This window comes from Polypterus senegalus, chromosome 13, assembly GCF_016835505.1.
Source record: "Polypterus senegalus isolate Bchr_013 chromosome 13, ASM1683550v1, whole genome shotgun sequence".
NCBI classification, from domain to species: Eukaryota; Metazoa; Chordata; class Cladistia; order Polypteriformes; family Polypteridae; genus Polypterus; species Polypterus senegalus.
Window position 1 is genome coordinate 79,305,514 of NC_053166.1, and position 22,198 is coordinate 79,327,711.

The window sequence follows — 22,198 nt, forward strand, 5'->3', positions numbered from 1 at the left end:
AACAAGCAGAAATGAAAACTCTGAACAAGTAATATACAATTTTATCATCTTATTATTTACTACCATATTTCTTCTCTTCTTCTTTAAATCTTTCCCATTATTAAAATACACATATTCCTGTATTAAATACATCATTCTACAGACATATACTGCATCAGAAGACTACAATTTTTTTGCTATTTTTGATTTCTGTCTGCATGTTAACACAGATCTACTCATCTACTCAAACATTACAATCTTATATATAAAGCAGACTGTAACAAACTTGCAGTCCTGTATGTATGTTATCATGTTGACACTTAGTAACCACAAGGGGGCCCCAGAGAGCCCAAGACACCACAATGCAGGCCACATTGATGATGAGGTTAGGAGCACACACTGATACAGAGCATTGCCACACCCGTCACACGACAAACCAACTCAGGATCCAGATTCAGACCCGAGTGCAGCCATGCAACCACAATATAAGAATATAAATACAATAAAGAGTTTTTATTCCACAAAGCACCTTCCAATGAACACCTCTCCAACAATTTGCCACAATCTTATATATAAAGCAGGCTGTAACAATCTTGCAGTCTTGTATGTATGTTATCATCCAGTTGACGGTCCAACAATTTTATCATGAAAAATCTGTAGTATTATTTGTTTGTCGTTTAATATTTATTTTTGTTAACTATATTTTCATCTTGCATTATTCTTATTGTAACAATGTTGTAGTGGTAATAGAATTAAATCAACCTAATAATAATATTAATTTAATTGACTTTTTTGTCTTCAAAAATACTGCATGTAAAAACTTATTACTACACCACAAAACAAAAATTAATCTGTCAAGTTGTGCTTTTCTTTAATGATATTTTTATCATCTAGTTAATGGTCGGAACGTTTCCGGTGTGCTCCATAAAAGCAATCGACAGTTTTATCATGAAATATCTGTAGTATTATTTCTTTCTTGTTTAATGTTTGTTTTAGTTAAAATCTTAAGGTCTTGTATATATGTTATCATCCAGTTGACGCTGGATGCTCTGTAAAAGCAACCAACAGTTTTATCATGAAAAATCTGTAGTATTATTTTTTTTTCGTTCAGTATTTGTTTTTCTTAACAATATTTTCATCTTGCATTATACTTATTGTAACAATGTTGTAGTGGGAATAGAATTAAATCAACCTAACAATAATTTTTATTTAATTGATGTTTTTTTTCGGCGTCAAAAATTCTGCATGTAAAAACTTATTACTATACCACAAAACAAAAATGAATCTGTTAAGTTATGTTTTTTTAAATATTTTTCTCATACAAATTAAAACAAAAAACAACTTTATTTTCCTCCCGGGCAACACTGGGTATTTCAGCTAGTGTTTTATAATGTCAGGTTTCCACATATCAAATATGCTAAGCTCAAATAGACAAAAAATTAGTTACCCTTGCTATATTTTATTTTATTGCATATAATCCTGCTATAAGAACAAAGAATAGCTGCAATTCTGTCTAGCATGAATACCACCAGTTTGTGGATGTAGATAACATCAATTTTCTTTCACTCTTCCTGCACTAAATCTCGCAGTTTGGCCAGATTGGTCACTGGCATTTTGTTATTGCTCCAAATAGTTACACAGGACATAAATATGGTGATTTTGTGAGACAGTCAAGATGCAAGAATGCTTCAGAATGTTCTTCAGGCAATTCACATACAATTCCAGCCCAGTGCATACAACAGTTTTAGCACAGTTTGTTCTAACACTGCTTTTACACAAGCATAAAGTTTGTAAGTAATCAACAAACTTAGAACACCTATAGAAATTGTTTGCTGCTGCAATCTGTGAGTTAACTGCAATGCCACTGCTTCCAGACCCATTGGACAGTATGCTTAGACACACCCACAAAGTTAGAAACATCCTGTACACTATGCCTTTGGCCCAGCCAAATGCAATAACCTCTTTTTTCCTTTTCTATTTATTTGCTTAGCAGATGCATTTATCCAAAGCAACTTATAAAGAGGTCAACATAATTGAGTAACACCAGTCTGGGGACTGTTTGAGTTACATGTTATGTTGCAAAACTGTTTTCCACAAGTGAAAAGCTCAAAACAAAATATGAGCGACTGTGGAAACCAGGGGCATTCCAGCCACCTCAACCCTGATACAGACAGGCAGAGACATGAGTTCCAACACAGCATCCATTTATTTATAAGTGGGGAAGTGCTTTTCCTTCACTCCCTATAATAGCACAGTACAATAGAGCACCAAATCAGCAGTCCCTACTGTCTTCTTTTCCTCTCCTTTCCGCCGTCACTCCTCCATGGTCAGGTTCCATCCCTCTTCCTCCTGACTCTGGCTCTTTGAATGGAGTAAGGCGGCTCCTTTTATGTTACACCTGGGATTGCTTCAGGTGACTCATCAAGATTAACCAGAACTACTCCCAGGTGTAATGGAAACCCAAAGTAGGGTTCCACAGCTTCCCCTCGCGCCCCCTAAACAGCAGGTCTGTGCTAAACTCCAACTTCCAGCATGCCCATTGGGAATCCGTGGTGCCAGAGCTGCCCTGGAGGGCTGCCCTCTAGCATCCCAGGGAAGGTAGTGCATTGTGGATGCTCTCTCCCGGTCCTTCCATCTAGCTGGCATCCCAGCCGATTAACAAAACCTAACAGTTATCAGTTAGACAGAAATTCAACAAACAAGACAGTCTTCAAACACTTCCTGAACCCATTGAGGGAGTCAGAGTTATGAATGGAGATGGGCAGCTCTTTCCACAAGTCAGGAACTACACATGAAAAGAATCTGAACTGAGAACAATGCCAATCATTCACATCTGTCATGCAACCGATTTTTCATGGAAAGAACCAAATGTACATGGCAAACTCCTACTGCTTTTCATTCTACGAACCTTGTAGCACATGAGACAGCTATTTCTAGAATGGATGTCTGAATATAACCTCTTACATGGGCGGTGACTAATTCTTTTGTGCAGTGAGCTTTTTTTATATTATTATTTTTTTATTACTTTAATTTTAACACCAAATAATAATCACCTGAAGGAACTACTGATATCGGAACACTTTTTTTGTTTATCATTACTGGAAGGAAGGAGTATACTAACGTTTCCCCTTTGTTGCCTTTTTGTAAATAAGAAGCTTTTTTTAGGTACTGATAAGATAAAAACAATGACAATAATAAACAGCTGGGGTATACCAGACTTGTAACCCTGTATAATTGAATTGCAAAGCAAAAGAAAACCATGCAATAATTGCAGAAATGTCTTTACTGATGTGAGCTCAGAATAGAACTTACAAAGATGGCAGAGCTTCTAGTGTTCAGTCCTTCCGGCAAGAAGAGGCAGGTCCAGGTGAACAGACACCGAAAATGACATCAGACATATTACTGCTGTCATTCATCCAGTTTGCAGAGGGAGGAAGAAAAAAAGACATTAGCACACAGCGCCATCCCTTTTAGCGGTGGTAGAACTGCTGTCACTAGAGCTCATCAGCTGTCCCCTATGTGCATGCACATGACATGTATTTTTTACAGAAAATAAGATTAGAAAAACATTATAATGGAGTAAATTATTACAAGCTTTTGAAGTCATTTTAAAAGTACTGTATTCATTGAATAGCTAATCTTTTGAATGTGTTCTGTTGATTGTAAACAAATTTCTTTTGAATTATGGCCACATAATCATGTTTCCTAATTTTGTTATATACATTTATGTTGCAGATACAGTGTCAGTGAGACTTGATGGAAAAATGAGTAACTGCTTAGGATATGTGGAGGTGTGCTTTGGATCAACTTGTCACCCTCTTTGTTCAGACAGCTGGAGTATAGCAGAAAGTCAAGTGATATGTCGAGAACTGAAATGTGGTAATCCAGTAGAGGTGAACACATACACAGAAACTGCCCAAAATGGGCAATCTTTAAAATCTGTCCACTGTAACGGTGATGAGAAGTTTTTTGGTCATTGTCTCTTTATGGATAATGCTACAGAATGCCAAAAAAAGAATAAGGCATATGTAGTTTGCACAGGTAAGAGTGATACTGGTGAGACCTTTTACTATGATGTATGTTATTGTTAAATACTGTGCATGTTTTTACAGTCAATATAAAAAATGGATTAATCAAGTGTATGAAAAAGAAAATAAGCTGATCAGCAGTTGTAATAATACTTGGTCACGTTTAAAGTGTTAAAATATATCTAAATGTCCAAACTATGGGAACTGAAAACCCTCCTATGCATTTTTTAAACCTTGAATTTTAGTAGCTGTTCTACTGCAATAATGTCCATCTATCATGGCTTATTCTAAAGCTCATTTTAAAATAAGCACCATGAAAGCTTTTCTTAACAGCAGAATAACACTCATATATTGTAACTGTATCCTGTGTACCTGTTAATGGAGATATGGAGCTCAGAAGAATGTTTAAGTGCAGGAAAAATGTTGTGTGGGCCTCTTAACATTAATTCCTGATTATGATATCATTGTTGGCTAATGGCAAATGATACATAAAATTATATCTTACTATAATTAATTGGACTGTGTACCTGTGATCAACAGTTTCAAAAAGGTTTGATAAGGATCTAAATTATTACCTTTAACTTTTGTTTTATGTAAATGTCACAGAAGTTAAATGATACCAGAGCCAAGTCTTAGTGAAACTGATGTTGTAGCAAACAATCCTTAAACAGTACAGTTTCTTGGTTATTCAGTGAAGCTCTATTACATTGTCGCACAACTTTAGAAATCATTGCTGCAAAGTCACAATTGTCACATTTCCAATGGAGTTAAAAACTGAACACACTAGTCCGTAGAGTGAGAAAATGGTCCACTAGGTCTTGAAGCAAAACCTTTACAGTATGTTAACCATTTAACCCTAACCATAATCCTAACCCTTAAACACAAGCTCACTAAATGGATATGCTTACATTGCACATAATTAACAATAGCTCTACTATCTATAAAGCAGAAAAGAGCACTTTTAGTTTACCATGAGTTTAAAAGTTCCATCCATCCATCGCCTAACCCGCTGAATCCGAATAGGGTCACGGGGGTCTGCTGGAGCCAATCCCAGCCAACACAGGGCACAAGGCAGGAACCAATCCTGGGCAGGGTGCCAACCCACCGCAGGACACGCACAAACACACCCACACACCAAGCACACACTAGGGCCAATTTAGAATCACCAATCCACCTAACCTGCATGTCTTTGGATTGTGGGAGGAAACCGGAGCGCCCGGAGGAAACCCACGCAGACACGGGAGAACATGCAAACTCCACGCAGGGAGGACCCGGGAAGCGAACCCAGGTCTCCTAACTGCGAGGCAGCAGCGCTACCACTGCGCCACCGTGCCACCCCGAGTTTAAAAGTTGATCTTTTTAATTTTTCTTGTGACACACTGAAAACATTATTTTCTAAAAAAAATTATAAAATGAATATCTTCAAGCTCCAGTAGGTACAACTACAAACATGTAAAGAATTAACATGAAAAACATAATAAAGAGTCAGAAGGATTCCCATCCATATGGAATTTTATAGTAATTTTTATTGAAAAAACAACATAAGGCCAAAATATTTTTAAAAAATTGTTCTGCATGTGTATGCAATGGTGTTTTCTATTTTCTTTTACAGTTACAAAGCCAAGGGATATTTGAAAGCCAAAGGAGAAAAGATTTAACAATTAAACTGTGAATACGTGCTAAAATATTTAAACATTCTTCCAGTGACTAACCTTTACCATCAATAGCAAGCTTGTAGAAATGGGAGAATGAGAGTTAAGTACGACATACGGTCACTGCGTGAGATACTCACCTATGAGATGGTTATACTGGCTGCTCTTGATTAGGTTAATTGCAGAAAGGCCAGATTCACACAGACATGTCAATATACACATTGTCAGCAAAGAACGACAAATCTGCAAGTTTAGTCCCTGAATCTCATTTTTAAGATGTTAACTCTTGATCTTATCTGAGATCTCTGTCTGAAATCTGGCTTTATTAAAGGCAGGCAAAACTCTCTTGGATTTAACAGAGTTCAGATTTTTGACTTTCAAATCTTGAAATCACCAAAATGTTTAAGCAAGATTTTGACTTCAGGAAGTTTTCTCAATAACCTTTTTGAATGCACAAGTTCAATGGCTTCCATGTCACAAAGTTTTGCAAATAATATACTGCTCACAAAAATTAAAGGAACACTTTTTTTATTGGGCCTGGCATGAAATCAATTAAACCTGTCTGATAATTTTCTGGTTGGTTAAGCAGCTGAGGTCATTGTTAATCACTTTCAGCTGTATTGGTGTTCATGGACTTAACGACAGGTGCACTAAAGTGGCAAAAATTAGAAAACCCTCAAAACAGGACTGGTTTTACATGTGGAGGTCATTTCAAGTTTCTCCCTCTTGATCTTTTTTGGCTGGTTTTCCACTCGTGCTAGTTTTGGCTTGAGTAATTATCTCTACTGGCAGTATGAGGCGATTCCTTAACCCTACAGAAGTTGCACAGGTTGTCCAACTTCTCCAGGATGGCACATCCACACGTGCTGCAGCAAGAAGGTTTAATGTGTCTCCCAGCACAATCTCCAGAACATGGAGTAGATTTCAGGAGACTGGCTGTTATTCTCGGAGAGCTGGACAGGGCCGTGGAAGGTCCTCAACCCATCAGTAGAACCGATACCTGCTCCTTTGTGCAGGGCGGAACAGGCTGAGCACTGCTCGTGCCCTACAGAATGACCTCCAGAGGGCCACTGGTGTGAATGTCTCTACCCAAACAATCTGGAACAGACTTCATGAAGATGGCCTGAGGGCCTGTCGTCCTGTAGTAGGCCCTGTGCTCACTGCCCAGCACCGCGGAGCTCGACTGGCATTTGCTCAAGAACACCAGAATTGGCAAGTCCGCCACTGTCGCCCTGTACTTTTTACAGACGAGAGCAGGTTCACCCTGAGCAGCTGTGATAGACGTGAAAGAGTCTGGAGAAGACAAGGAGAACGATATGCTGCCTGCAACGTCGTTCAACATGACAGGTTTGGTGGTGGGTCAGTGATGGTCTGGGGAGGCATATCCATGGAGGGACGCACAGATATCTACTGCGTAGGAAAAGGTGCTCTGACTGCCATAAGGTATCGAGATGAAATCCTTGAACCCATTGTCAGACCCTACGCTGGTGCAGTAGGTCCTGGTTTCCTCCTAATGCACGACAATGCCCGGCCTCATGTGGCAAGAGTATGCAGGCAGTACCTGGAGGATGAAGGAATTGAAACAATTGAATGACCTTCACGATCCACTGACTTAAACCCAATAGAACATCTGTGGGACATTATGTTTCGGTCCATTAGGCGCCGCCATGTTGCTCCTCAGACTGTACAACAGCTCAGGGATGCCCTCATACAGATCTGGGAGGAAATGCCACAAGACACCATCCATCGTCTCATTAGGAGCATGCCCCGACGTTGTCAAGCATGTATACAAGCTCTTGGGGGCCACACAAGATACTGAAAAGCATTTTGAGTAGCAGAAATTAAGTTTTTGAAAAAATGGACTAGCCTGCCACATCTTCATTTCACTCTGATTTTAGGGTGTCTACACAATTGAGCCCTCTGTAGGCAGAAAACTTTTATTTCCATTAAAAGACTTGGCATCCTTTTGTTCCTAAGACATTGCCCTGTCATTATTTGTATAGATATCCAACTTCATATTGAGATCTAATGTATCTAATGTGTTTCTTTAAAGTGTTCCTTTAATTTTTGTGAGCAGTGTATATATGTTATATAAAGTATGTAGTGTTTTTATTTTCCCACTCACGTAAATCATATAAAGTTTCCTTTCCGTTTTTATCTGTTGTTGCAATTTCCCTCTTATGAGCAAATTGTGTTTGTTTAAAAATATCTTTAGACATCAGTTATTATTAATAAAATTGCCATTTGTCTTAAGGCATCAGGTTTATAAAACCTAACGTATCAAACCAGTTTTTATAGAAATATATGATCCTTTTTCAAAAAAAGAAAAGAACACTGTGTCGCTGACTGTCCCTGTCCTTAGTGCTGTTACTGTCCACTTGTTAAAATTCTTTAATTCGTTCTGAGTTGTGCAATCAGGTCAGATGCCAAAGAAATGAAGAGCATAAAGCCACTGGTTCAAATACTCATTTATTCCAATGGCTATTAATATTACAAAGAAGTTTAACTTTATATCCACAGACTTAAATTAAGGAAATGAGCTATTATCACTTGAACCAATCTATTTGATCATTTTTTTTTACAGTAAGTTGCTTGCTGCTATAGTTCATATTTGTAATACATTTGTTCTTAGTGATGTTTTTAATGTTATTTCAAGGTATCTTTGTAAAACACCCTGAGAAACCAACTTACCTATTAATATAATAAAACTGAACTGAATTTAACAGCTGTAACATAAAATTTTCTCCACTAACTGAGCATGAAATAGTTCAGTTTATGATGAACAGCATGTGGACAGAGGGCAGTGATATTCTTTCTTACAAGTTCAATCAACATAACACACCGCTGTTTGTGTGCAGACTCGTCTCATGTCAATGGTTTTATTCACCCATATACTAACGTCACATTTGTATATGAATAACCCTGTCCCAACCTTTACGATCCACGTGCGCGGTTTCCGTCACTTTGTTTTTCCGACCTGCTGTGGAGCTCCACAGTGGCTGCAGCCAGACCCCTCTCGAAAAACTGAGTCGCATCTTTCCGGTAAAGAAATACAATCTTTGCAAACTTTGCTTCATTGATGTAGCAGTTCTTTTATGAACGCTAATGTTGTTACTTACTGTGAAACAGCTAACATTTGGTGATTTCATTAACTAACACTAAGTCTGGCCATTTTTATAGTGCTATCGCTAGTAAACGTTTCGAGTATTAACAATGCGCACAAGTGTAACACGTTAGGAAAGCAACGTGATTTACAGAAAGTTTTCTTAAAATGTGTTAATTTGTCAATGAGCAGCCATTCAAAATGTTAGCACTATAAAAATTGCCAGACCAACTGTAGTGTTAGTAAATGAAATCACCAAATGTTAGCTGTTTCACAGTAAGTAACAACAATAACGTTCATAAAACAACTGCTACATCAATGAAGCAAAGTTTGCAAAGCTTGTATTTCTTTACCGGAAAGATGCGACTCAGTTTTTCTGCAGTCATGTCCTCGTCCCGGAGTGTCGCTCTTTTACTGTTCCGAAAAACAACGTGATGGTTCATCCTCTGCTGATGCCATGCAGTGTAACTTCAAGGCCGTCGGTCGATGTGTTGTGAGGAGGACTGTTCGCATGTCTCGTCAGAAATCGCGCAGAAGAAGAAATGCCTCCGGTTTCAGACAACGAAAATGCGTCTGTTTTGTTGTTTTTGAGCTATTACACTTTAATTATTTGAATCACAAATGAATCCAGAAAAGTATGTGTAATTTTAAATTTATGACTGCTATTTGTTACCACAGAATTTTAAAAAAACCTTATTTTCCCTCATTTTATTCTTTAATCAAAAATAAAAATCTGAAAATTCCTTTCATTTTCGTTTTTGCTTCTAAAATGAAATTTCAAATACCAAAAAATACACGGACCCAAAATTCGTTTAACAGTGTCTCTTTTCTTTACATAAAGTACATACAAAATGAAGAGGGAAAAGTATCTTTACTAAAAAAAAATTGCTATGTCTTCTTTGCAGTAAAGAGAGTAAAGCTGTGCACAGTTCTCCAGATTGTACCTCACAAATATAAATATAATACTGCCACTTACTGTGTTTCTTCTAATCCCCGTTGCAGCCAATCCAAAACTAATCTGCTAGTGTTCTTGTCTCCTTTCTCTCGGCATTCTCAGCCATGCCCACGTTTCCACTTCCATACTGGAGTGATTTCTTTCTCGCACCTTTTTATTCTACCAGCACTTTATTACAATGAGAGCTCTAATAAATGTCTAATGTCTTTTTCTATGTTCATTCAAATATTTACCACGGGCTACAACAATAACAGACCATTCAGCCCAACATAACTCATCATTCTCTATTCTCTTAACCCCTGCAAAAAAATCAAGAAGAGTTTTGAAAGTGATTCATGCACTACTGTTAAAAACATAAATTGGTAGCTTTACCATATAATTATGATTCTCTGTATGAAGGCACAATTTATAACTTTTGCAAAAAAATTTATCCATGACCAGTTTCTATATGTTTTGGCATATTCTTGATGAAGCACACATTTCATAGTAACAGAAATCGTTGTTAACGTGTGTGATTAACACATTAGATTTTTTTTAACACAACCCCTAAATGCATTAATTTAATCTGGTCACTTTGACTGTGCTTCACACTTAATGAGGCATTTTTTGCGATTTATAATCCTTCTATATAAAAGCAGTCGGGTGTCCTTCCGTCCCGTGAGTGCTACGCAGGCGTGGAGTTTCACACACGTCTCCTCCATTTTGCAATGCACGATGGGATTTGTAGTTTCTTTTTTCCAAGTAAAAGATGATTTTCTACTCCAGACTGTGCGATATCTTCTTCTTCTTTCTTACTATATAAAAGCGGTCGGGATTGTCCTTCCGTCCCGTGAGTGGAAAGCGTAGCGGTATTCCGCTTATCACAGACTTACTACTTGCAGCTTGCGGTACGAAGTGACAGGATGTGAGCAGAGTTCTGGTGCTCCCATCGTTCCCTTGCTTTTGTGTGCGATGAGCTGTAAAAAATAGACAAAATTATGTCTCTGGAAATAATTAATGTTGATGGAGTACAAATGCCTCACCGCGTAGTAAATAGCAGGGGGGTTCAAAAGGGCGACCTCAATATAGAAAAAAAGTTTACATTTCATCACAAAAATAACAGAAACTAGGAGTATTAAAGTAATACCGCTCAAATGCAATATAACCAAATTAATGAGTTTGTATAAAATATCAAATTGATCTACATATTGAATTGACTTAAGAAGTGGTCAACTTAAAAGTCGTCGCCTTAAAAGGCGGGTCAGCCTAGTCTATACATATTTTCAGTCTAATACATGACTTCTCCTCTCTAGGTAACAGCTGTGGAGCTGTGGACACGTGTGTAACACGCAGTTCAACACAACATAAGCTAAAACAGTGCTGATTATGCATAAAAGTTGAACCATAATTTTAAATGAAATGAATCACTGAGTTATTGTTGCTTTAAGAAAAATATTAATATGCATGGAGGAAATACAAAAATTGCAATTAATAAGCAGTTAATTTCAATTCAAATTTTTATTATTCAGTTAATTGAGATTACATTTTTAATCGAACAGCAGCCCTACTATAAACACTTGGACATTATATTTTGGAAGTGACTTTACTATGTATTTCATTTTTACAGAACATCACCTGCTGGTGGTAGATTCAGGACAGTGCCCCACTTTCCACTAATTTAGAGACACCACTGTTTATATTTTACTTAATGTTGTGACTTTACCTGTGGGATTAATAGACATAATTGCATGGTTGATTAACATGAATAAAATTCTTTTTTAATCCTTCATTTATTTGTTTCCAGTACCTCCCCACCAATTGGTACATGTGTTTCATTAGTATTCTGTACTGTACATGAAATTATAGAAATCTTATTGCATCACATTTCTGATCTGTATTGCAGAGAGTGTGAAGCCTCGATTGGTGGATGGTGAACACCGATGTTCTGGAAGAGTGGAAATCTTTTACGCTGGAACCTGGCAGTCAGTGTGTAGCAGTAAATCCTTTAATACACAGTTCGGAAATGCATTATGCAAGCAGTTAAGATGTGGTGAATATGATCAAAGTTTTACTTACGTCACCAAAAAAGAAAAAAATGCATTACAAGTTAAAAAAGAGTGTGCTGGAGACGTTAAAACACTCTCTGACTGTTTACAGATGAGCCAGCAGTCCTGTGGTGCCTACGCTCTTGGTCTACAGTGTTCTGGTATATAAATTCAATTTATTGTTTTATTTTTGTAGTCATCTTGATACTTTAAGGGTACAGTAGCTACATAGTTGTCATCTTGTGGAATTCTGTTTGTTCCTCTCTGTAGCAAATGATCTCACATATAGTCCACCTTGTAAATAGCATCTAAGAAATGATATAATATGTACTAAATCGTAAGACAAACATAGATGAAGGGCATGGTAAAACATAGTAGTTGACCAGTTTTTGAAAATTTCATAAGCACATTGTGCTGTAGTTGCTCCAGCAGTTTGAAAATGTTCTTAAGTTTTTGTGGTGTATTAGCCTTATTACATTATTCATTACAGTGACATTAACATTCTTTTACTTTAATTTGGTTCAAACTTTAGAGTTATATCTATTCTCAGAGGGCAGAATCGTGCACCTCTGATCAGACTGCCAGTTGTTGTTCACAGAGATATATATTACTCCCAAGATAAGATATCTTTCTTGGTTTCCCCATCACCTTTACTGTATGCTCTTTCATCTGCATGGTGATCTCTGCCAAGTTTCTGCATTAGGCCTCCTCCCTCAGTGCAGTAAATCAAGGATCCATCTTTCTTGAAATAGGCTGCAAGCACTTCTTCTCTGTTTCCGTACCAATTAAAATTTATATCTTAATGTAATAAATTGTAATCTCATTTAATCTTTTACATTTTGTTTTATTTGAATAAAATAATATTGCATATAATCAATTCAAACATATAAAACAAATGACTTCATAGTGAAGACACGAACACAAACAAGAAAGCTAAAACTACAAAAACAAAAATTACAAAGAAAAGAAACAATATCAAAGTTAAAAAAAGGAAAACAGCAAAACTGAATCCAAAACCCACCAGATAACAAATGCATTTTTATCTTTTAACTGGGACCCCAAGTGCTCTGCAGCATTTTTGGGAAGGCCTTGTTCTCTTACTAAATCATGAAGTTCATTTGGAGTGAGCGGTTGTTGCTCATTGTCTGAACATGTGCTGGGACAAATTCTTCATCATCACTTGAAGTACTGTCTTCCTCAGTTGGGGTTTTTACAGATTCGGGACTGTCAGGTAGAGTAGGGATTGGTAGATCATGTCTTATTGCTGATGGAAAATTAAGATAAAATTTCTGATTCTTTTTTTTTGGTTTAGCCTTGAATTTTGCAAGAACAGAAGTAACAATTGTCACTGTGATTCTGGGCTTCTTTCATATCATCAGAGTGCTAAAAGCAAGCACCTTTTGCTTACTTTTCGTCCGTTGTCTTAATTCCTCAACACACACACAACAGACACTGTGAGGGGCCACTGTTTGTCCTGGGGGCTGTTCCACAAAGCGAGTTTATAAAATCGAGGATTATTTGTAATAGCCTCGCTTGAGTTAGCCTAACAGTTCACTTCAGGCTCATTGAGTTCCACGAACAAAATTCAGGTGTATTTAATCTCCGCTAATTCAAGCCAAGCTTGATAAGCGAGGCTCGTGCGTGTCCACGCGATATAAAAGGCAGCCTTGTTAATCGATGCTGGATAAGTAAGAATGGAAACTAAGGAAAGAGCTGCGTTTTTTGCAGGAGGAGCAAGAATTATTATTACAAGCCTATGAGGACAACAAAGCTATAATAACTAGAAAGGGGAACACGAGCTGTATTATCAAAGCTCGTGAGGCTGCATGGCAGAAAATAGCTGACAAGTTAAATGCATAAGAACATGATTTTAGTAACTTTTGTGTTAAGGATGTCAAACTATTTAACAACTAAATGAGAACAGTTTCAAGCCTTCAAAATGTATAGTCATTAAAATTTCCTTTTACATATGCATTTTGTTACCAGTTGTAAGGTACTTTAAGGTTATTTTAACACATTGATAAACAGGACAGCATGTTAATTATATGGGTTCATCTTGGATAAAAAAAAAGTGATATATAATTGTAATTATTACAACAACAACAACAACATTTATTTATATAGCACATTTTCATACAAACAGTAGCTCAAAGTGCTTTACATATTAAAGAATAGAAAAATGAAAGACATAATTATAAAAAATAAATCAACATTAACATCGAATAAGAGTAAGGTTCAATGGCCAGGGGACAGAAAAACAAAAAACTCCAGACGGCTGGAGAAAAATAAAATCTGTAGGGATTCCAGACCATGAGACCGCCCAGTCCCTCTGGGCATTCTACCTAACATAAATGAAACAGTCCTCTTTGGATTTAGGGTTCTCACGGAAGGGCTTGATGATGATGATGGTCACGTAGACTTCTTCCTTTTAATCCGTCCATCATTGTTGGAGCATCATGAAGCTTTGAGTAGGTGGAGGTGGCGCAGGCCACCACCACAAAGAAACCGGAAAAAGAAACAGAAAAGAGAGTAGGGGTCAGTACCGATTTTAGAGCCACCATGAATAGTTGTTATGATGAATTGAACATACAGAGTATCAGGATTAAGTTAAATTACGATTAAAATGAAGTTATAAAAGGCCATGTTAAAGTAATGTGTTTTCAGCAGTGTTTTAAAGTGCTCTACTGTATCAGCCTGGCGAATTCCTATTGGCAGGCTATTCCAGATTTTAGGTGCATAACAGCAGAAGGCCGCCTCACCACTTCTTTTAAGTTTTGTTCTTGGAATTCTAAGGAGACACTCATTTGAGGATCTGAGGTTACGATTTGGAATATAAGGTGTCAGACATTCCGATATATAAGATGGGGCGAGATTATTTAAGGCTTTATAAACCATAAGCAGAATTTTAAAGTCAATTCTGAATGACACAGGTAACCAGTGTAGTGACATCAAAACTGGAGAAATGTGTTCTGATTTTCTTTTCCTAGTTAGGATTCTAGCAGCTGCATTCTGCACTAGTTGCAAACGATTTATATCTTTTTGGGTAGTCCTGAGAGGAGTGCGTTACAGTAATCTAGTCGACTGAAAACAAACGCTGAACTAATTTCTCAGCATCTTTCAGTGATATAAGAGGTCTAACTTTACTTATGTTTCTTAAGTGAAAAATGCTGTCCTAATGATCTGATTAATATGTGATTTAAAATTCAGATTACAGTCAACAATCACCCCTAAGCTTTTTACCTCCGTCTTGACTTTTAATCCTAATGTATCCAGTTTATTTCTAATAGCCTCATTGTATCCATTATTGCTGATCACTAAAATTTCAGTTTCTCTTTATTTAACTTGAGAAAATTACTATTCATCCATTCTGAGATACTAGTCAGACATTGTGTTAGTGAATCAATAGAATCGGGGTCATCAGGTGCTATTGATAAGTACAGCTGTGTGTCATCAGCATAGCTGTGGTAGCTCACGTTGCCCTGAGATAATCTGACCTAACGGAAGCATGTAGATTGAGAATAACAGCGGACCCAGGATAGAGCCTTGTGGAACACCATATTGGATATCATGTGTCTTGAGTTGTAATTCCCACAACTAACAAAATATTTTCTCCCTGTCAGGTAGGATTCAAACCAATTTAAGACACTGCCAGAGAGGCCCACCCATTGACTAAGGCATTTCTAAGAATGTTGTGATCAATGGTGTCAAATGCAGCACTCAGATCTAAGAGGATGAGAACAGATAAATGGCCTCTGTCTGCATTTACCCGCAAGTCATTTACTACTTTAACGAGTGCAGTTTCTGTGCTGTGATTTGTTCTAAAACCTGACTGAAATTTATCAAGAATAGCATGTTTATTTAGGTGGTCATTTAACTGCATAATGACTGCCTTCTCTAGAACTTTACTTAAGAAGGGCAGGTTAGAGATGGGTCTAAAATTTTCAAGAGCGAGGGGTCAAGATTATGTTTCTTAAGTAGGGGTTTAACTACAGCAGTCTTAAGACAGTCTGGGAAGACCCCAGTATCTAGTGACGAATTTACTATGTCAAGAACATTATCAATTAGCACGCCTGATACTTTGAAAAACCTTGTTGGTATCGGGTCAAGGACGCAGGTGGAGGGTTTTAATTGAGATATTATTTTTTGTAAATCAGGTAAATCTATCCTAGTGAAAGAGTTTAATTTGTTTATAACAGGATGTTGGGGTTTAGGGGATCCTTAGTGTTGGGGAGATATACTATGTTATTTCTAATATCATTAATTTTTGATTGAAAATACAGCGACAGCCTCACAGGTTTCACTGGAAGCACTTAGGAGGCATTCCTTTGAGCTACCTGGGTTTAGTAGGTGATCAATTGTTGAAAATAAGACTCTAGGATTACTAGCATTGTTATTTATAATATTAGAGAAATAGCAGCTCTCTCAAGACGGACAGTGTTATTGTATTCTGTTATTTTGACTTTTAATATTTCGTGGTGGATAGTAAGTTTAGTCTTCCTCCATTGACGCTCAGCTCTACGGCATGTTCTCTTTAAATCAGACACTCTTTGGGTCTTCCATGGTATAACAATGCTAGAAGATTTTTTCACTGTCTTTTCAGGTGCAACTATGTCAACAGCAGCTCTCACTTTAGAATTAAATCTTTCCACCTTACTATTTACATTGTCCTCGCTATTATAGCTGGCACTATAAACGGACTGATTGCTTAAAATGTTTGTAAGTTTTAAAGCTGCTGCCGAATCAAAGAAGCGTTTTTTAACAATATGCTTCTCATGAGTGTTTTTTATCATTATTTCTATATTAAAAGTAGAAGAAAATGGTCTGATAGACCAATATCAATGATCTGTTTTATATCAACTTTCAGTCCTTTAGTAATCACTAAGTCTAATGTATGACCTGCTTTATGTGTAGGCTGATTTATGAGTTGTCTCAAATCAAAAGAATCCAGGAGGTTCATAAATTCTTTTACTTTTAGATCACACTGATTATCTATATGAAAATTAAAGTCGCCAACTATTAGGAGTGTGTCATATTAGTAATTAAAATTGACATTAAGTCAGAGAATTCCTCAAAAAACGACGCGTTATATTTAGGAGGTCTATACACGGATAGTACTAGAACTTGAGAATCTCCATGAATAACAACGGCGAGATACTCAAAGGACTTGAACTTACCAAAACTGACATCTTTACATTTTAATCGCTCGAGTAAATGTTAGCCAATCCGCCCCCCCTTTTTCCCTGGCGGTTTGAATGAGTAAAACTGTAATCCGGAGGCGCAGATTCGATTAAAACTGACGCGCATCTGAATTCAGCCATGTTTCATTTAGTGCAATAAAATCTATTTTTTTATCACTAATAAGATCGTTGATAAAAAACGTTTTGTTAGTTAAAGCTCTAACATTTAATAGTGCCATATTTAATGTTTCGGAGGTGCAGAGATGAGTACTATGTGCTATTGTTATTTGGAATAGGAACTAAATTATTATTATTAGCCGCTCTGTGTATATTTTTGTTTAATCTGTGATCTGTTTTATAGTTTTAATACATTGTTCCTCTAAAATAGTGATTTTAATTAGATTATTGGAGTTTATGCCGTATTTCCTAGGTTTTCTACGTGCATTGAGATTGCTTATTACAGTATTAATGGTGTGAACTTTAACGGAAGACTCTATTAAACATTCATCATGTCCTGGCACAGCAGTATTATTTCGGAAGGGGTTAAGAGCAGAGATAGATAGTCAAGAAAACGAATTACCTTCGATATGTTTTCGGAGAGGACCCGGCCGAAACTGTTCGGATGCAGGCCATCACGCTTGAAGAGACGCGCCTTTCCAAAAGAGATTCCAATTGTTGATGAAACCGACATCCTTCTTCTTGCAGAAACCCTGTAGCCAGTTGTTCAACCCTAGCAGACGACTGTAGTACTCGTTGGATCGTCTGACGAGAGGTAGTGGACCAAACGAAGATCTTTGCCGATGGGGTCCTCTCCTTCGTGTCTCTAATCAAGCTGCGAAGTCAGCCTTCAGGATTTCTGATTGTCGGTGCCTTATATCGTTTACGCCGCATGCAAGACGATTGATCCAACTGCCCTCTCCTTGTGTTTCTCGTAGACTGCTGGCGACGCTTCATTACATCTCGGACACGAGCACCGGAAAACAAGAAACAAACGATTTTGCATTAGGGCATGCGACATTAAGGTTTCTAACGATGGAATCACCTACCACTAATACATCACCAGGTGCTGAAGGCGAAATGGGGACGCGAGAGGGTCAAACCGGTTCTGAGATAAAATGCTCGCCTGTGCCGATTTAATATAATTATTAATAATGCTTGGTTTCAGGAGCAACATGAGTGGAACGAAAAGGTCCTGGCAGCAAGTGAAGAATGCGTCATTATTGGCATACGCTCCTGCTGCAGTATTGCCACATTATGCAAAACTGCACAGGCTACTACAATGTCACACGCTCTGTCTGGTGTAACTCTGAGATGCCACAGGCAGTTAAACCTGGATTTTAACTGTCCAAATGTCATTTCAATGCGTGCCCTTGTCTTACAATGGGCATGGTTGAAATGTCTTTCTGCTTGTGTTGCAGGATCTGTATATGGTGTGAGAAGAAACGGTAGACATGGGTATCCTCTGTCACCAAGCAGCACACCAGGAAAAATTCCTATAATGGAAAGTAGACACATTAGACTGTAGTATAATAAACTATAGTATATTTGTGAATTTTAGTTGACTTGCCTTGTCTGAGGCTTTGAGCCAGTGAAGACTCGCGAAAAATTCTGGCATCATGTACTGATCCTGGCCATTTTGCCACAATGTTTGAAATTAGATGTTCAGCAGTGCATACCATCTGAAACATTTTAGGAAATGGTAATGACATACATTGCTAATGTTGGACGACTACACTTTCACCTCTTGTATATAAATGTGAGATATTATCAGTACTTACCTGTACATTAATACTGTGATATGATTTGCGGTTTATGTAATCAGGCTCTGTTGGACCTGCTGGAGCCTTTATCCTCACGTGTGTACAGTCAATGGCTCCAATGACGTTAGGAAAGCCTGACAAATTAAATTCAGTTACTTATCAGGTAATGATTTATGTGCTGTAAATGAGTAGATGTTTAAAGATTAAGCACCATTAATTCCAAAGAAAGTTTCCTTAATGGCAAGAATTCCTCGGTGGCCAGGAAAGGTAATGAATATATTTAAAAGGACTTTAATGCAACGCAAACCTTCCTGATTTCACGGCACACTGTAGCTTTGCTTAAATGTTCAGCATCCCCCACACTGTACAGAAATGAACCACTGGCAAAATAACGCAAAGCGATACACAAAGACTGTGCAACCGTAGGCTTTAGAGCGACGTGTGTTTTTAGAAATGTAAGGTTCTAATAACTGACACAAATATGCAATACTGTGTCTACTAAATCTATAGCGCTCATTTAAATAATCATCCGCAAAATGCAACGGATCTATCCTGGGCCGAAGTAATTGTGGAACCTGTTGCCTTAAAGCTCTACGAATGAGCCTCGCTCCCTCATCAACTGGATTATGAATAAATGGGCACGCCATGGTTATTCATGTAAAAGCCTTCAATGCACTCCTTGTCATTTTATACTTTCTAAGTAATTAGAATCGCCTGCATGTAATCTGTAATAATTTTATATTGGAGGGTCGATGTGTGCAAAAGAGGGAGTGAACAGCAGGAGAATAATCCCAGCCCCGCAGAATGTCGTGCTGTGACATCACATGGCTTGTCCAATCATATTCATCAAGCTAAGCTAAGCTTCACAACTAACCTGCCACGGAGCAGGCTTGTCCAAGAGCATATGTTGGCATAGTAATTAAGCGGAGCTTCAGGTTAGCCTCGTTCGTGGAACCGAATTTCGAGAAATTAAAACGGGATTATCGAAATAAACCTGGATTTTGAGGTTAGCTCGCTTCGTGGAACAGCCCTCTGGTCACCAACTTTTCTTTCAAAGTAGGAGTAAATATTTTTTTTACACAAAATCTGTTATGCTCTGTCTGTGTTTTTTCACTGCAAACTTTCTACCAGTGTAGCAAAAAGCATTGAGATTATTCACACAATAACTAGAGACCATACTATAATTACAACTAAAAAAATTAAACTGATTATTTACAAGTGCAGTGATCAACTGACTGAATCACACTGAGGTTTGTTTGCCCTCATTGGTGAGGGATTTTTAAATTCAGCACCCAAAAAATATAAACATCACATAAAATAATAACAATTTTTTTTATTTTTAATATACCAGTGATATTAATTAGGTTTAGATCAGTATTGAGCAATGGTGGTCCAGGAGAGAAGCAGTGGCTGCAGGTTTTTGTTCCAACCCAGTTGCTTAATGAGAAGTCAATAATTGCTAGTTAGCAGTTATTGCTCAAGTGACATTTTTCTGCTTCTTTTTAGTTGACTCGCTTGTTAAGGTTTTGAATCCTTAACTGCTTATTTTAATCATAAACAGCTACATTCTTTGATTTAATTGCTTCTTATTAGCAATAATATGCAAATGACCAAGAAGCCAGCAGTTCTCCATCTAGCTTGTTTCTTTTTACGCTAATCCTATGTGTGTTTATCATGAACTGTTTAGTTAAATGAGATACTTTAAAGGAAACTGAACATGAAAAAGAGAAGAACTGAAAACTACTCATCTGTTTTAGGGTTCAAATCATTTGGGCAATATCCTTACAAAGGAAAAAATGTACAATATAAAAATGACCTGACATTGTAGAGTTAAAGCACTAACAAGGTATTTAATCAAATAAGACCTGTTATTGGCAAGGATCTACTGAAAACCTGCAGCCACTACGTCCCTCCAGGACTGACGTTGTTTACCCCTGGTCTAGATCATTACATTTACTGATCTCATAGATTCAGACAGGGGCTTGTCAACTTAGGGGTTTCATTGCAGGATTAGGGATGTTCAGTTCAGGTCTGTGAGACAACTGTTTGGTAACCAAACCTGTTAAAGTTTCAACACCAGGTGCTTGGACCAGAGATCTGAAACTGCAGGGTGAATCTTAATGGCCCTAAGGTCACCATTTCCCCCACATCACTCATACCTTAGCCTGGGAAAGAGAAATCGATAACCTGGGTATCCCTCCAGGCCTGGACCTAGAAAATGGAAAATAATTTGTTATTAATTTCATATCCTGATTTCTTGTGGGCGGCATGGTGGCGCAGTGGTAGCGCTGCTGCCTCGCAGTAAGGAGACCTGGGTTCGCTTCCTGGGTCCTCCCTGCATGGAGTTTACATGTTCGCCCCGTGTCTGCGTGGGTTTCCTCCCACAGTCCAAAGACATGCAGGTTAGGTGCATTGGCGATCCTAAATTGTCCCTAGTGTGTGTGTGTGTGTCTCCTGCGGTGGGCTGGCGCCCTGCCCAGGATTTGTTCCTGCCTTGCACTGTGTGTTGGGTGGGATTGGCTCCTGTATTAGGAATTGATGGATGGATGAAATCTTGTGGAATTCATACACTTTATTTTTCACATATGTACCTGATGAGTCTTGCTCTGTGGTTATCATTTTTTCCAATCAAATTTTTTTAACATATTCACAAGGAATGGACTGGAAATCATGAAAACATTTTTTGGTCTTATTTAGACAGGGGAAAAACATGAAAACTGCCATAGATTTTCCCATGATCCGGAACAGTGCAGGAGAGTGTCTTCTTTTGTTACTGTGGTGATTTACTTCTTCCACGTGGATTCAAATTAAGAACTCTTGATTTCGACTATTATTTTTGCAAATTTGTGAGGTCAATTAAAATCTTCTCTTCTTATGACATGATTAAAACCTTAGTATGGAAAAATGTTATGTGAGGGATATCAGTAAAATGAGGTGGATTGTTAACATAGCATTGGTAATGATAACAATATTGGACTTTGCCTATTTCCCCATTGATTAATGTGTCCATCTTCTTATTATGCTTTTTCTAAATATGAAACAATTGCAAAAAAATTAAACGCTAAATCTCAGAGATGTATTCAGCACTTAAATTATTCATTTGTTTATCTTTAACAGAAAATATGGACATAATTCTTCAGGACTCAAGTGGCAAAAACCCCTGCTCTGGAAGAGTGATGATAAGGTATCAAAAAAGACTGAAGCCAGTGGTCAGCATGGGATGGAACATATCAGAAGCAACAGTTCTTTGCCGACAGCTGCATTGTGGAAAGCTATTAGATGTGAAAGAGGAAACTGGAAACTTTCACAATTATAAAAACTGGATGGAATTTCAGTTTAAATGTAATGGCAATGAAAGCAGTATCTGGGATTGCCAAACTTATACTCAGAATCTCATCATTAACACACCTGTCCATGTGACTTGTACAGGTAGAGAATATTTTTATTGATATGTCAAATGAGTTAATATTTAAAACATTGCATCACTTTAAACAATTGGTATGTCTTTATTAAAGCAGGA

General features: G+C 37.6%; 1 protein-coding gene across 1 annotated transcript in view; it reads left to right on the forward strand.

Moving 5' to 3' along the window:
• Positions 1–22,198, forward strand: part of LOC120542889 (scavenger receptor cysteine-rich type 1 protein M130) — a 104,963-nt gene that overhangs the window by 56,253 nt on the left and 26,512 nt on the right. The window contains exons 10-12 of the mRNA XM_039775606.1: positions 3,715–4,020; positions 11,600–11,902; positions 21,796–22,107. Of these exons, the coding sequence (XP_039631540.1) occupies positions 3,715–4,020; positions 11,600–11,902; positions 21,796–22,107 (921 nt within the window). The remainder of the gene's footprint in view (positions 1–3,714; positions 4,021–11,599; positions 11,903–21,795; positions 22,108–22,198) is intronic.